This window comes from Homalodisca vitripennis, chromosome 3 (assembly GCF_021130785.1).
Source record: "Homalodisca vitripennis isolate AUS2020 chromosome 3, UT_GWSS_2.1, whole genome shotgun sequence".
In the NCBI taxonomy this organism is placed as follows: domain Eukaryota; kingdom Metazoa; phylum Arthropoda; class Insecta; order Hemiptera; family Cicadellidae; genus Homalodisca; species Homalodisca vitripennis.
In genome coordinates, this window is record NC_060209.1 from 153,951,727 (window position 1) to 153,968,804 (window position 17,078).

At 32.2% G+C, this 17,078-nt stretch overlaps 1 protein-coding gene across 1 annotated transcript in view; it reads left to right on the forward strand.

Annotated features, from left to right (window-relative positions):
* Window positions 1-15,203, forward strand: part of LOC124357679 (dymeclin) — a 54,639-nt gene extending 39,436 nt beyond the window's left edge. The window contains exons 14-15 of the mRNA XM_046809665.1: window positions 684-800; window positions 8,839-15,203. Of these exons, the coding sequence (XP_046665621.1) occupies window positions 684-800; window positions 8,839-8,970 (249 nt within the window). The 3' untranslated portion in view covers window positions 8,971-15,203. The remainder of the gene's footprint in view (window positions 1-683; window positions 801-8,838) is intronic.
* Window positions 15,204-17,078: the final 1,875 nt, after the last annotated feature.

Below are 17,078 nucleotides of genomic sequence, written 5' to 3' on the forward strand. Positions count from 1 at the left end.
ATTTTGACACATTTAAAAAAGGCAGAGGTGATCACTAAAAACAAAAAACCAGAAAAAATGCAATAAAAAAATAAGATCAGTGATACATTGATGCCTCATAAAATACTATAGTTTAATTCGCCTTTAGTTCAATAATAGATCCAACCCATTTAATGAATAATAATGAAGTGGAAGTATTAGGCAGGTTATTATCGCTGTCATGTAGTTAAGTATTATCCTCTTTTTTTAAACAAAAGAAGTATTAGAGCATACTACTCGTACTTAGCTTTTAGCTAAAAGAGCAATAGGGCCATGATGCAATATAACTGTCTGAATAAATATCATAATAATTTTTATTTTTAAAGTTGTTTTTATTAATGACGAGAATGCTAAATCTACTGCAAAAACTTGTTTACAGTAAGATGTTTTAAGGTCTAAAATTTAGTTCAGTGTATTCTTCATAATTTCACTTTTAATATATATATATATATATATATATATATATATATATATATACAGTATATATATATATTATATAACATCGATATATATATGACTATGTTTAAGTGACAAACAGTATTTTTTATAAGTTTTGTAAACAATGCTTACATTATACAAAAACACAGCCTGCCATTGAACAGTTTATATTGTTACCTGTCAGATGGTGTTCCAGTGTAAAAGAAATTGATGTATTGCTGTTACAGGTAATTGACTTCTTCACAAGTAAGTTGGAGAAGGAGGAGAGCCAGAGCACTGATGTCAATGTAGTCATGTCCCGGGTGCAGCAGGCTGCCATACAGTGGCCTACAGAGAGGCTTAAGGTAATCCCTGAAATATGGAAATATGCCAGATTTATATTAATACAATATGCAGTTTAGCATCTAATATTCATTTTAATTTAACTTATTTTTAGAGTAATATTTGTGGCCTCTTAACCCTTTGAGTTCCAAGCACTTATGAGGGGGTGGCTCTGTCAGTGCCATACATTTATGACAGGTCACCTCTCTCAGTGCCAAGCACTCTTTCGGTGTTTGTGTTGTGTTCTGTCAAATAATTCATAACTTAAAAAAAAAAATAAACATAATGAGATTATTTTTGCTTTACTATATAGAGAGAAAGGTAGGCTATGACTTATTTTATTTATTTGAATAATAAAACATGTTAACATTTTGGAATACCAAAATATACAACAAAAACTAATTTTTACATTAAAAAAATGTTGAAACACAAATTTACTAATTTTATGATCTTTATTTTTTTGTATTTTTCATTGCTCTTAATGTACATATGAAAAAACATAAAAAAGTTCAAAAAATTAAGTATCTGTATAACTAAGTTTAGATTTTTATGTATATTTGATATATTTGTATACCACTCAACGAACTTTTTTTTGTGGGGGAAAGTAGACTGCAACTTATAATATGTATTTGATTGATTAAATGTGTAGAAACTTTTAAATTAAAAATTATACAACAAAATTAAAATTGGAATATTAGTATTTTTACATTTTAACCCTTTGACTGATCAACAATTTTTTAATTTTTTTTTTTCCAAAATTGATATGATTTTTAACAGGGTTATCCCTTAAATTGATAGGCTAAAATTAGCTTTTTTGTAGTGTTTTACTAGATAATTTGTAGCTTTATTATGTAATATAATAGAAACTTGAAAGTAGTTTTGTTCTTTAGACATTTAAATGGTCTATTAGGAAAAAATATAAAAAAGCCAAAAAAACGACTTAAAAATATTTTTTTAATTTTTGTTTTTGTTTTTTATTTATAAAAAATTTTTTTTTTCTTACTTTGTCAGTAGTAAACTAAAATAATTTTTTGAAATTTCTTATTGACAGTAATTTATTCTAAAAGTACGTATTATTGTCAACAAATCCAGAAAATTTGAAGCATATAAGTTAAAAAATGCATGACTTATTGGTAAAAATAATAAAAATTTACTTACGTGAATTTGAGGCAATCTGTTTGGAAATCTGGAGTCAAACACATTGAATGTTCTATATTAATTAAATTTTTTTGTGAATCCTGTCTTTAAATACACTTTATTTTTAAAACACAACACTAATAATAAAAAAGTTATTATTTACAATATTTACAGTTTTTAGTTTTTATAATTTCAGTGGCAAACATGCTTGCCGAGGCATTCAGCATGTACACCAAGACCACACCTTACACACACTGTCCGAGACCTCCGCTTCTTTCCTTCAGGATGATTGTCACCTGAACAGGTTCGGCACAGTTTTCTCCTTCTTCTCAGGTAATTTCCTGAGACCGAAACCAACTGATGGAACCATCACCACCACCCCGGAGATTTTGCGGGATTTGCTTACTTGCAAGCCATTCCGAAAGAAAGATCTCCTATCACTTCTTTCATGAACTCAGCCCTCTTCAGTTGGCCTTGTGTTGTATTTAACTTGTACAACACATATGCATTCAGCACCATGCGTCCAAAAAACATTAAATATTACTTTTTTGGCATGTTTCATGGTCCTCCGCTCATCCATGTACACATATAACATCTGGTCGGTTGAGGTCAATACCCCCCATACCTTTATTGTACTGACGAGCAATTTTTGTTTTGGTCCGTATCAATACACGTCCCACTTCTTCTGATGGAGTAAGTCTCTGAGGCAGCCTGGCAGTCAGTAGACAAAATCAAAAACTGAGATGAAATTTGATTTTTTCTCTCTATGAGCCATCATTAGGAGAGGCCCTTTCCTCATATAGGTTTTCTGACCCACAGCATATTTTTCTAATAGTTGATTAGGAATACCTTTCCTATCCTTTCTGAGAGTGCCCAGTCATAAAGGTATTGTGCTCATACAAAGTCCTAGCAAGAGATATCGAGGTGAAAAAGTTGTCGAGATATAATTGGTGTCCCTTGTTCAAGCAATTTGCCATTTGTAACAGTTGCATGACAACTGTGCTACCTAAGCCAGTCTGTACCACTCTTTCATTTTCCTGAGTCCTTTGTGCTCTTTGTAGCAGTAGAAAGCTACACAATAACGTGTTATTGAGTCACAAAGGACCCAAAGTATTATTCCCCATTTATGGTGTTTTTTTTTTTGGGATGTACTGAGTCAATGCGACTCGCTTCTTCGTGCCAACCAATGATTCATCAACAGATAGAGCCTGTGTTGGGGAATAATACTGTTTTGAACAGTTCTGTTTGCATGATCAATGATCGGTTGAAAACGACCACAAGGGTCATAACCTGGATTTCCATGTGGAATTAATTTGCTTACATCTACAATATGGAAAAATTTTAAAATAATTTGGAATCGGTTGCATGTCATCATCTTGGCAAAAAAAGGGGGGTAGCACTTGTGAAATGAGTGTCCAGTAGCTAGTTTTATACTTGGCTTTGTAATCATTCCCATGTTTAAAATTTATGGACAAATAATGCTTTCATTTCCAGCAATGTTACATCAACCCACTTCCTGACTCTGCTAAAAGGAGGCAGAGTCTCTTGATTTTTAGCAATGTATGATCTTGCGTATCGATTTGTTTCATTTACAAACACCATAAGTATAGCTGTTGTAAAGAACAGGTTGAAGTACGCAATTGGTTTAGAATTTTGTGGAGGACAATGTTTTGGCCCAATCAATTCAGCAAACGTGAACCGATGATTGTAAGGTGGGTCATTGCCTTCCTCCACTTCAACCCAACTACTACTGTCATCAGCAGGATCATTTTGTTAGACATCAGTTTGTGTAGGCCTAGGCCTACCATCTTGGTTGCTCAACTACACTAGGCCTAGATGGAAGGGCTCATCTTCCTCTGACGTCAACAGAGGTACACTAGGCCTAGATAACATCAATGGTCTGTTACCTCGAAATGAAGATGATGTACTGGGTTGGTCAGGGTTAAAAGTAGGGTCTTCATCTGTGTCCGTCTTCAAAAACTATATTCACTAGAACTATCTTCAGATTCACTACTGTCTCGATTAGATCCATTTTCTGAACCAGTGTCACTAGATTGGAAATTAACACCGGCCATCTCTAACAATGCCAATCAAAGTATCTTCACTCACAGGAGAATGCAGTCTCTTTTTACTCATTTTGAACTAAAATTATAATAACCGGCAATATAAGACAGTAATAACCTCAAACGAACCGATACACACCGTGACACAATAACTACTACGCGTCGGAGTTGAGCAGGACGGACCGAGCTCAGACGGCACAGCCTTCCAAAGTGCAATGTCGTTAAAGTTCGATGTCGAAACGTTAGTATATAAAAGGATGATTGTTATTTTTTAAATTAATTAGATATTATTCCTCTATCAATTGAAAAATAGTAAGATTTATTTGGCAAATTAATAACGCTGAAATAAATGTATGACACAACAACGATATATCGTTTGCATATAAATTTTTCGCCCAAAACATCAACAACGATATATCGTTGTGTATCACTTTTCGGTAAATTCACTCACAACGATATATCGTTGCGTATCAGTCAAAGGGTTAATGTAGAAAAAATGTAATCTTTTTATTTGAACACATTTTTATGTACCTTTTTATTGTTTCTTATGTAAGTAGAAAGAAGCATAACTTACCAAGTTTCAAAAAAGTAAGTATTTGTAATATTGTATTTTTGCTTTTCTTTTGAAAATCTGCACTTGCATGAAAGTGGTCTCATATTTTTCAACCAGCTTTTATCAGTTGTAAAAAATTAAATCAAAATAGATTGTATATTTTTATTAATGTATTAATTTATTAATGAGATCAAGCACAATGCAATATGGCAAAATTTAGGAACAGAATAATAAATATTCGAAAAGCCAACCTAGTCGGCCCTCTACACTTTTTGAAAATACCCGTGGGCTGATTTCGTCGGTTCTTTGCACTCAAAGGGTTAATGTTCTATGCAACCTGAAGAAGGTTCACTTCTGGTTGGCTTACACCTGCCAGTGGAACATATTATTAGATACAGTAAAAACCAATCTGTCACTTAAATCTGGAGAATAAAAAGGATTTCCAAGATCACTGACCGCAAATGTTGAGATCATCATCATCATCATCATCATCAAATGTTGAGATATTGGAATAAAAATGGGTGGTTGATAGGTTTAGTTTAATGTGGGAGTGGATAGGTCTCTTAAAATGTTACATGTTTTCTCAAGCCCATACATGTGGAGTATTATCTCTCCTCGTTGTCCCCTTCCTGGTTTGACTGGAAGAGGCTACAATAGAACTACCCTCATCTTCTTCTAAGGTGACAAGACTGAGATAGTACCCTAGTTCTCATGGGATCTCGACAAGAGGCGGTCTCTACCTTCAACCTTATCCATCCCGAATATCCTCGATGCAATGCAAAGGTTTTACTAGAACTGTGTGCATTAAGGCGCTTCCTTATCTTCTTGCCTTAACCCTTTTAATGCTGACGTGCGCTGGGGGCGCTCGTCCGGTTTTGTTATATTGTAGTTTTAATTATTGACCAAATGCCACTAAACTTTGCATACTGTATCTAGATACTACTACTATTGATACAATAAAATCTTTTTTATTCTATCAGAAAAAGAGGGGGATTCATACTTTGTGCTTCGGCAAACACAAGTGTTAAAAATTTTAAAATCATGTACCCTATATTGTAAATAATTAATTTTAATTTTTTTATAACCTACTTTCTTTATTATTTCAACAAACAATTTTATACATTGGGCTAAACAACATGTGTAAATAAAGTGATTTTGAATGAAACTGACTAAAATATGTCTTATTGAATTTTAGTGTAAAACTTTACAAGGTTTTCGATAACATGCTGTAACTTCTCTATTTTTCAATGTAAGTTCTTCAAAATGGTGTGTGTGTGTGTGTTAACAATTAAATATAGTACAATTGCCAGTAACTATTTTTTTAGTTAAGGCTAATAATAAAGGTACTTTTATATATTTAAACCCATTTTTTTTAAGATTTTGTTTTTTATTTTTTGTTTTCTACAAATATAAATTATATAAATTTGTAAAAATTTTAATACTAATTTTTTTAAACCCTCCACATTATTACGTAAAAACAACACCTCAATGGATAATTTCCTTCAGTAAATAAAAAAGTTATACATTAAAAAAAAATAGTTGTCAAATTATGGAAAAAGGGCCTGGCATTCTTCGCATTTACTTTTTGAAAACAGGCTGGCATTTTTCGCATGGTCACTGAAAAAATGTCTGGCATTAAAAGGGTTAAGTTAACAAAAAAAAAAGAAAAAGTTATATGGTACCTCTCAAGAGTAAGACATTCAAAATTAAACAAGTTAATATATCATGATGGCCTAAATAGTCTGAGCAAGATAGCCTATACTAAGATGCTTATATAGAGTGAAGTTTCACACAAAATTTTGTCTATAGCTTATATCATTATCAAGATATCATGCAGGCAGACAGAAATTATATTTATTCAGTCCCTTGAGTGACAGGCTTCTATCAATCATCAATTAGTGAAAAAATAGGATATATAAGTTATGTGTACATGGAGTTATCAGTACCGGCAGTTATCATGTTTATGACATTATCTGTGGTGTGACATTATAACTGGGTCAGAACATTTTTATATGTCTCTCGAGTTAGCTTGCTGTCGGTTGCCATCATCACAGCTAGTCAACTATCTCATTATTGACATTTGTCATATATTCCATTTAACATTTAAAAATATAGTTTATAAATGTATACTGTAAAAAAGTTAAAGAATCGTTTATTCTTAATTCTATGTATATATTCTATAAAATGATGACAATGCATACAATGCAATTGTGATTAAACTTGAATGAAATGTAGTCGGTCTAGTTTAACCTTAAACTTCTTTAAATAGTTGTAAAGAAATTCACTAGATCACATTTTGTTTATGTGAAACCTCAACTAAGCTGCTAGATATGGAGTTATGACTTTCTCATGAAACTGTGTTGAAGGATTAATAAAAAGAGGATTTATTATTGCTGTTTGTCACCTATATTTGTATTATATGTGTGAAGATAACACATGTTGTCTTTATCATAATGTGACTTGCCAAGTGTTAACCCTTTTAGTGCCAAGAGCCTTTATTTAGGCTCTCATCATTTTCATGCAGTACACAACCATTTATTGACTAATATCAATAAAATTAGTACTGATTAATGAATTTTATGTAAAATGTACTACACAGCAAGTAGCACTGCATAGATTCATGTAATATTCAAATAAAATTGTTATTTTATATACACTAAAATGTTTTATCTAGACACATGCGTTTCTATGGTAAAAATCAGTTTTGTACTTTGTTTACTGAGAAATATATAAATATTATATTACCAAATTTTCACATGTTTTCTTAAATTAAATATATTACACTATAATACAGAGGTTTGTTGAGTAAATATTTTGTCAGGCATTTATTGAGCTCTTAATTTACACACAAAAAATAAAAAAAGTATCTAACTTTTAAGGTATACAATTTTAATAGATCAACATTTCATAAATTTCATTACATGTCATTGTTCTCTTATTAATAGCAAAAAAAAGGAGGTCAAAATCATTAGTTTATTATAAAATTTAGCGAAATGAGAACAATTTATATCTATGTGTGTCATTCGTAAAATTGCCCTGGTGCTACTGCGACATACCTCCCAGCAGCTATGCCGCGGCGCCCGACGGGACAGCCCGCACCAGTAACTCTGGTGTTATGTGATGCAACCTGCCCAATGTGCTTGGCGCTAAAAGGGTTAACCTAGTGTATCCAATATATTTTTAACCACTCATGATATGAATGAAAGCTACAAATAGATTGCAGTAAGAGCTTCTTGTTAAGAGCCAGCTGTAATGAAATGACAGAGTTTTTCTTCATGAGAACAATGGAGCCATAATAACAATAAAATCAGATAGCCACTTGTATAGCCAGCTCAAGAATGGTCTTAAATAGCAATAATAAATATTTATTCAGATGAACATATGGTCAAACAATATGTTTAATCATAAAGTTTTGGGAAATATCTTATTTTAAAGATTTTTTTCTTTTATTACATGAACATGAAGTACAGTAATAGTGTCATTCAAAATTCAAAGAGAGTATGTCATTACAGAAGTAAAAATGTTAATATATTTTATGTCATTCAATATTAGTGCAGTTCTTTCTCAGCTTGGCGTTGTTGCATCGGTAACAACGCATAAGATAATACGCATCAAAAAAACTTTAGTCTTTTTTGTAAAGTGTATAATTTTTCAATATTCAAACAACAAAGTATCTACAATAATGAAATTTTTTCTAAATATCTAAGAAACATAATAAAGTAACGAAAAAGCATTGTGATGTGTATTTGGGTCTGGCATAGTAGTAATTTACAATTTGTTTTTTCCCACCTTGAGTACGGACTTTGGCATTGTATAAATAATTTTTAAACTCTTAAATGCTAATGTTATGGTCATAAACCAATAATAAATGCTTCATATAACATAAAATAAACATAATCAAGGGGTTTTTTTATAGTAGTAACTACCATAAATACAAAACGGTTTCGGGTTTGATAGACTTATATAAGAAAACTACTGATCCTGTGAACTCTCTTCCAAGCCAACCACCGTTAATTTAAGGTGGGCTCTCCAACTGATTGTATCACAGATCAGTGACTCTCATAAGTATACACCAGACCGCAAATATCCCTGACGTCAGGTGCAGGAATCAAACCTGCGACTCCAAGGCTATCCCCTGCATCTGAGATTAACACATTAGACCACACAGTGAGCATGAATCCATGCCAGTTCTAGGGTTAACTATATTCTTAAAACGGAACATGTACCATAATTCTACCATTAAGAATTAGAGAGTAAAAGTGTTTGAGGTTTAAGATTGTTCTTAGCCTAATTATCATTTTTTTGCAGAAATTTCCAGAACTCAAGTTCAAGTATGTGGAAGAAGACAAGCCTGAAGAATTTTTTATCCCATACGTGTGGTCTCTGGTGTCTCAGCTATCCAACATGTACTGGGACTCTGCCTTGTTCAAGCAGTGCTGATAGTGACTAGGTGCTGGCCAGACTATACAGTATAGATTGGTGAAATAATACTTGTCTACTGTGGCATGTTCGAACAGTAAATACAAGATGTTAATAAACATTTCGTAAATCGATGTATTAGTTTTTAATATATATTTATTTTTAAGATAAATTATGGAATACGTTTCTTGAATGACATAAAAACATTTATTCTAATAAATATTACGGACAACTATTTAAGAAGATTTTGTACTAAGAAGCCATTCATCACCATTTTGTTGCTCTTATGTTTACAATATAATATCAAATTTAGGCACTCGTCGTGTAGTACTGCTATCCAGCTACCCAGGGAATTTGTAAGATTCATAAGTTTTGATCACAATGTGTCCATATGGTTTCTAGTCAATTGAGACACAGCCCGAGGTCTGCTATGTACAGGTTGGCTAGAGAGCATTAGCTACACATCACACAGAGTATGAGCTGAGGATCGGACTTATCAATAAGCGGATTTGAATAATTACTTCTCGTCTATGGGTTGTAGCGTGACGGTTAGCATTGAGAAACTGAGTTTTTTTAGAAGTAATAAATGTACAGAAGTAAGTTCTTCCTTTGCGTTTTCTCCCGTGTCACAGAATAAAGTTAAGGAATTAATGATAACAAACACTGCATTTGGTGCGGATGGAATATCCATAAAAATGGTTCGGGGTTTGATTCCCTACTGCATTAGTGCAATGACTCACCTTATAAACGTCTCTTTAAGAACCGGCACTTTTCCAACCAGCTGGAAGCGGAGTGTGGTGATTCCTCTTCCAAAAGTCCATAATCCTACTTCTATATCCCAGTTCCGGCCAATATCAATTCTCCCAGTTCTGTCCAAAATATTGGAAAAAAGTTGTTTCAGAGCAGTTGGTCTTATTTTTGGAATTTGAGGGGCTGTTACCAGAGTCTCAGTCAGGATTTCGGAAAGGTTTTAGTACATGCTCAGCACTCCTCAATCTAGTGGACGACATGCTTTCAGCTAAGGATGGTTTGGAGAGTTTGATGACTGCATTGGACTTCTCACAGGCTTTTGACTCTATAAACTTTGAGTTGATGCTGGCAAAGCTGGCTTTCTATCGATTTGATGAAACTTCAGAGTGATGTTTCTCATCTTATTTATCTGGGCGAACGCAGAGCACAAAGGTTGACGGGAAATTGTCATCAGCAATTCCTAGATCTGTTGGAGTTCCTCAAGGCAGTTGCCTGGGACCCATTCTCTTCCTCATATATACCGCAGATCTGAAGGATCAGTTGATATACTGCTCGCTAAGTTCTTATGCTGATGATTTACAGCTGTTGTTGTCTTATCGAACCGGTGAGTCGGCTGAAGCTGCACGTAAAGTCAACAATGACTTGGAGAGAGTAAAGAGGTGGTCAGATGATCATGGTCTTCGGCTAAACTCCAATAAATGTTCTGTTTTGTAGTAAATGGCTCATCTTTGAATGGCCAATTGGTAAAGTGCATGGCTGAAGGTTCTATCCATGTAGACGGTAAGCCTTTGAGTTCATGTAATACTTTGAAGGTTCTTGGCGTCACTCTTGATTGCCAACTCGACTTTTCTTATCACGTGAAATCCATATGTAAAAATGTTACAATCAAGATGAAATGTATATCTAAGCTAAGCACAATACTCCCAGTCTCATCTAAATTAGAAATTATAAGATCAACAATTTTCCCATTAATAACATATGCCCTTCCAACCTTTGCTTTTTGTTTAACACGGGAAAACGTGATGGTTCTCACCCACTTACAGAATAGGGCATTGAGATTTGTTTACAGTTTGAGGAAGTTTGATCACATAAGCGAGTACCGATTAAATGCTGGGGTGATGTCGGTAGAGGGTTGCTCCCAGAAGGCCAGAATATCTTAGGAGAAAGCTGGTTTTTAGGCACGAGGTGAGTCAGCGCTGTACTCGACAGGATGGTCTATTAAACCTACCAAGGACAAGTTTAGAGATAGGGAAAAAGGCATTTAGACACTTTGGACCAAAAAAATATAATGCTCTGCCCACTGCAATAAAAAACCTCACCCTTTTTAAAATTTAAGAAAAGTGTTACAGGCATATTTAATTGATAAATGTTACTCGTAATTTTATTATTGTGTGATCTATGTATAATGCATTTTGTACACTTTGACAGGAGTTGTCATGAAAAGCAGAGTTTGTACTTTGATGAACGCTTGACCAATAAAGACATTTTTATTTATTTATTATTTATAAGCCAATTCAATCTTGTAAATAAGAGGGTTGTTCAGAAATTAAGAGCCATTTTCATTTCACAACAAACGTATGTTTTATATATATGTATAAAAGTAAATCTTATAAGCTACTTTCTTACATGTTTTCCATACACATTGATGAGGCACTTTTCTTAGTGGCTAAGAAGGTTTTTAATTCACACAGGAATATATCTTTCAACCAGTTGTTGACTGTTATCTTGAGCTCTTCATCACTCCAGCTAAAAACTCCTCCAGCTTCAGAAAAAGGACGCAATCATTACATAACAACATAGTCTTCATGAAAATGTGTTTTTGCTTATGGTCATCAGTCTAAAGACATAGGATCCTTTGTGTGTAAATGTTGCTGTAGTCCTGAGTATTAGTGTGATTTTGTAGACAAGTAAATATGAAATCATAGGAAATTCGTTATTAAGTTCATGTAAAATTTTCATTAACTTTGACCTAGTTATCAATTTGAGTTTTTAGATCTTCGTTAGTAAATTTCATCAGCTTTTGTCATTATTGCTACTGCTATCTGACCTCTAAGTAGGCAACATCACTTTTGTACTTTCCTTTTATTCATAATATTCTCTAACCACACACTGAAACAAATCACAATACATTTCAGCAGGGTTTACATGTTTAGTGCTGAATAAACAAATAAATAACAGTGAATTTCATAGTAAACAGTATGTTGTACTAATATATTCATTGTAAATATCATAAAATCAACACTGGCAACAATACAACAATGAAACTGTATAAACAGGTAGCTTTATAGAATTTTGGAAGAAAATCCTACTCAAATTTTTACGAGTAAATGTCCCTTAATTTCTGGATGACCATCATACATAACTATTTGAGTGGTTTGGAAACTACATTAAACTAGAGGTCTTTTAGATTTTCTGCTCACTGGACTGCTAATTAATGAATTATTATAATGCTTCATTCAACTTTATTAAAGAAATTATGCAGGATATAAACACTAATTCTAAATGCCATTTTCTTTTGTAGAACAAAGAATTTAGTTCCCTTTTAAACAATGGTAAAATATGACCCTGGCATGAAAATAGAAAACAAGCTTGGTAGATAAGATTTTTTCTGTACACCACTACAGAAGTGAGCCCCTAACTCAGCAGCAGACCATTTTGTTTTAGTTTAAACTTTATTTCAAAGCAATACATGTGCTTATTTTTTGTTCCCTGTACTTGCTGCTCAAGCTTATGTTATTGATATATTTTCTGAACGTCATTAAAAAATAAATTTTTACTGCAACATAAGACTTTTTATGATAGACTATGGTACAATATTAATTAATTAGGAACTAGATCGAAGTAAGTATTTATCCTATAAATGTGACCAAATAATATCATAGTACGAGTAAAACTTAACATATTGTCTCATCTATTTTAAGAAAAGAGTCAAGAAACCCTTTTTGTTTACATAAACCGACTGTTTGAACTAGTCCATGGGATGACTTGGCTAATGCTCAGTTAGTCATGAAATAAAATTTACTCATTCATATGTACATGTAACTTTATGTTGTTTATGTTAAAAATAAAATATTGAAATTTTTATTAATGATAGAAGGTTTAAAATGTGTTTTGATTTACAAGAGTTTTACAGTACAGTTTTTTTGAAACTTGTTTACTTCCCAAAATGAATTTTTTTTAGCATAGTTGTGACATCTAAGTAAAGTCTGGAGGACCTGAACTTTTCATATTGTACTATGAATTTGTATTTGGTATTTAAAAATTGACACTTAGAAATGTGTCACAATCCTGAGAGTTAACATGAAACAAAACTATACATTTATAGCTTTTGTTGAGTAGCAGCTACATTAATTCATTGTAGTGATTATTTACATCACATAGATAAGATTAATCAAGAGTCAAAACAATCAAGAATCTTTTAGTCTAATCTTTAAACGAAAGTGATTTGTCTTTGAATAACGAAATATTTTAATCTTTAAATGAGCCACTATACATTTATAGATGTGCTTTATTTTTAATTCGAAAAACTACATAAATATTTAAAATATTGCTAAATTATAGAACTAACCTAGGTTTGATAGAAAGTGATTACTTGTTTTCTGTAAAGTTAAGATAATATGGGAAAATGAACTCAAATTGTAACCTGAACCGTATAGCAGTAATACAGGTACAATATATGTAAGGATAAATATGTTAAACAAATAAGTAAGTCTCCGGTCTCTATAATTAAGTAAGTAATCTTTTTATAAGTTAGCCAAAGGTTGAAGGGATTATTTTATTCTATATGGCCATGTCTTCATTTGTATTAAGTGAGGTTTCATGAATACAAGGTACTTATTTCTTGGTTACATTGTTTTGTTGTCACTAAGTAACTTTTATGTCATAAATGTAAATAAAGCATTTATTTCATATTGGGTTTTATTTTTATTGATTGTTTTGGATTAATTAAGGAAGTTGACGGATGTAATTAATTTCACATGCTTTAATTGCTTCCTTACATTGCTTTTTAGTTAGAAACTAGAGCCGGTGAAAATACATTGGATTAGTTAATTTATTTTTACTAATATTAAGTTATTTATTAAGTTTAATCTGTCTTTGTAAATGTATATTTCTTTTCTTTAATTTATTCCTCCTTATACCTTGATGTTAAGTTACCAAACTCATTGGAGTGTGACGCATGTAAACAGATGAATCCAGTTTTGGGTTTGTAAAACCAAGATCTATTGGTCTAATGGTTTGATCTGTACGTTTTGCAAGCTTTGCTAGCTTATACTAAGTATATACAGTACATGAACATTGTTATGTGGAATCAATAAAAGTTTAGATATAACATTAATTTATATGATAAAACATATTATATAGATTAACATTTAAACCATTTAGTTATTAACCTACTGTAAAGAATAACAATTGTCTCTGAGATTATCAATGTAAAATTTTTATCGGCTGCATGAACCAATACTACAAATATTCTACTATTTTTCAACACATTCTTATATTGTATTATATAGATAAAACTACCATTACACTTATAGTAGCTAGCCCTACTCTAAAAAAATAACACATGTGAAAGCGTTAACACTCTCTATGACTAATTTTTAATTTATATCACAAAATTATGAACATTTCTGTAAAAGGTAGTGTATTAATTAAATTAAAGAGTCCAATTATTCACTCAGCTTACTCAGGTATTTTTAAAGTCACTATCATTAATCAATCTTAAACGTTTGAAAAGATTTTATTTGACTCTTTGAGTGTTATTTGGGGCAGTTTCAGGATTAGAGAATGTGAAAATGTCTGTTCCTTAACCCATTGTGGGCGGTACAATATCTGTGTGCTTGATACACCATGGCCGAAGATATTGGTAGTGCGAGACTGCGCACCAGTGGTATACAGTCAACCACATGTTATTTGTGGAAATTGTTTTCTGCAGTGTTTGTTATTTTAACATATCCATTTTTATATATTAGCTTATACATTTTTCAGATAAATAAATCTGAACAAATAAATAGTAGAATAAAATCTTTTAATCACGTTTATTTATTGGAGCTCTGACCTGAAGTTATCCAAAGAAAAGAGAAATAGATGTTGAAAAAGCAAAATATAATAAAAGCTATCAAAAACAAGGAGGTAAAACTGCACGAGGTTTACTATTGTTGTTATGGGTCGTTTTACTACAGCCAGTTCTTCAGCAATTTTTCTTCCTTCAAGTATTTCTTATTTCTAAATATACACTCAAAAGTCGCTGATACAGGTTTTGATCACCACTACTGTTAAGTAGAACCTTCTCTTGCTTATAAACCCCTTTGTGATATCCAATTTAAACTTGGCAATACAAAGATAATTAATTTTAATACCTAAAGCTAGATTCATATCATACAGTGAAACAATTTGTCAAATATAATTGCTCTTATTTGTAAGGAATGGTGTCTCTAATATTGTAAATTGTATTACATACATGTGTAATGATGTTAACAAATATATTACAATGTTTTCCAAACTAAGATAATTCATTTATTTCAACAAGTATTCCATGCTCATAGAGTTAATACCAAGGTAACTCCATTCTCCAGGCACAGCTCTAATTAAAGCTCTTTTGAGTGAATAAAAAGTAAATAAATGTTTTGACTCATGGATTGATATTTGACTATTAAATAAAATAAGTTAACATACTGTTCCATCATCAAACGTAAATTTTTTATGTCAATGATGACTAGTTTCAGGAGCGCTGAGACATACAAAATTGAGATTGACGATGGAAAGGTATGTAACCTTATTTAATTTAACAGTAATAAAGTAAAAATGTCAATATTGTTATCTCAATTGTTTAATAATAGTTGTTTTAACTATAACAATTAGACAGGTGCTGAAAGAAAAATTCAAGACTTGAAAGAAACAGCTAAAAAACAAAAGGAATTTAGATTTATTTTCTTTACATTGGTTGTCAAATAAATAAGAAATTAAAACTGGTATAAATACATGTAAATCTTATTTATATTCAATTAGAATGTACTTTAGCAAGAGAGTTGGGTACTTTGGTGTTATCCTAAGGTGTTTATGAACGTTCATATGATGAGCATGAATTTGGGTACTATCTCAAGGGATGTTTTTCTTTTTTCACCAGAGTGCGAGTAGGCGCCACATGCTGATGACCAGGAACATTGCTGATTGGTTCTTCCCCGACCTTAGATCCTGTGTCAGATCGTACCACAAAAAAAAACATCCCTTGAGATAGTACTTAAATTCAATCTCAAACATTACACGCTTGTAATGGTTAACTTTAACTTTTTCTGTTTATATTATGTACATATGTATTTATCTACTCATATCATAATAAAAAGTAGTACATAGGCATGGAGTTACCTCCATATAATACCAAAGTACAGAGAATTTAAATCATGATCCCTGCTGCAGTACAATTTATATTACTCATTCCCTAAGAACATATTTTACATAGGGTCACTTATACTGTAGCTGGTTTATACCTTCCAGTTGAACCTACCACTGGGCACAGTAAAAACCAATGTGTCACTTAAGTCTGGTCAACCTTATGGATGTCCAGGAGCGGCACATCACTAATTGCAAATGTTGAGATTCTGGAGTGCAAGAGTAATTCAATGACTGTTGAAGTTGGTGGAGTTTGTTCCTTAAGTATCAGAGGTTCTTGCTAGCCTCAACAAGGGTATGCCACCCCCTGCCTGCTTTGACTGGAGAGGCTGGTTCAGAGCTGGCCTCCCCTTCTTCCTGGGGGACATGACTTTGAGATTAGTGCCCTAATTCTTCCTCATGTATCTCGATAGGAGGTCTTAGGAAAAAATAAAAGACAACGTAGCAGTTAAAACATAATTAGTGTAATTTTGGTACACAAACACACATAGCAAATTAAGACGAAACAATTTTACATGACATACTTTAAAAAAAAGTTACGAGCATTTACAACTCAATTTCTTAAGGAAAGTAACAAAAACAAATATATTCACAAATGTACTGTTCTTGTGAATTTACAAACTAAACCTCAAGAAGTCTTTTTGATTTGAAGCTGGAGTGGCAAATTTATTCAATAACGAGTGATTGGATCTATGGGGTTCAAAATAGCTTCTGAGTGTATTAACAGTAAATATTATACATTTTCGTCTGTCAAAGATGATTTCAATCTGGTTTTGATAAGTTTCAGTTTAGAAAATGCTCGTTCACAAGAGACTTTCCTCAATGTGATGCCTAGAACAAATATATTATTTTTGAAAGTTGTGAGTATTGTAAATAGTACTTGTTATATTATAATTCAATTTTATATGCACACTTGATACAACTATTGCATAATGTATCAAGTGCACTCATTACAACGCTTTGCTCTAGATGTCGTGGTCTTCATCGTCTTG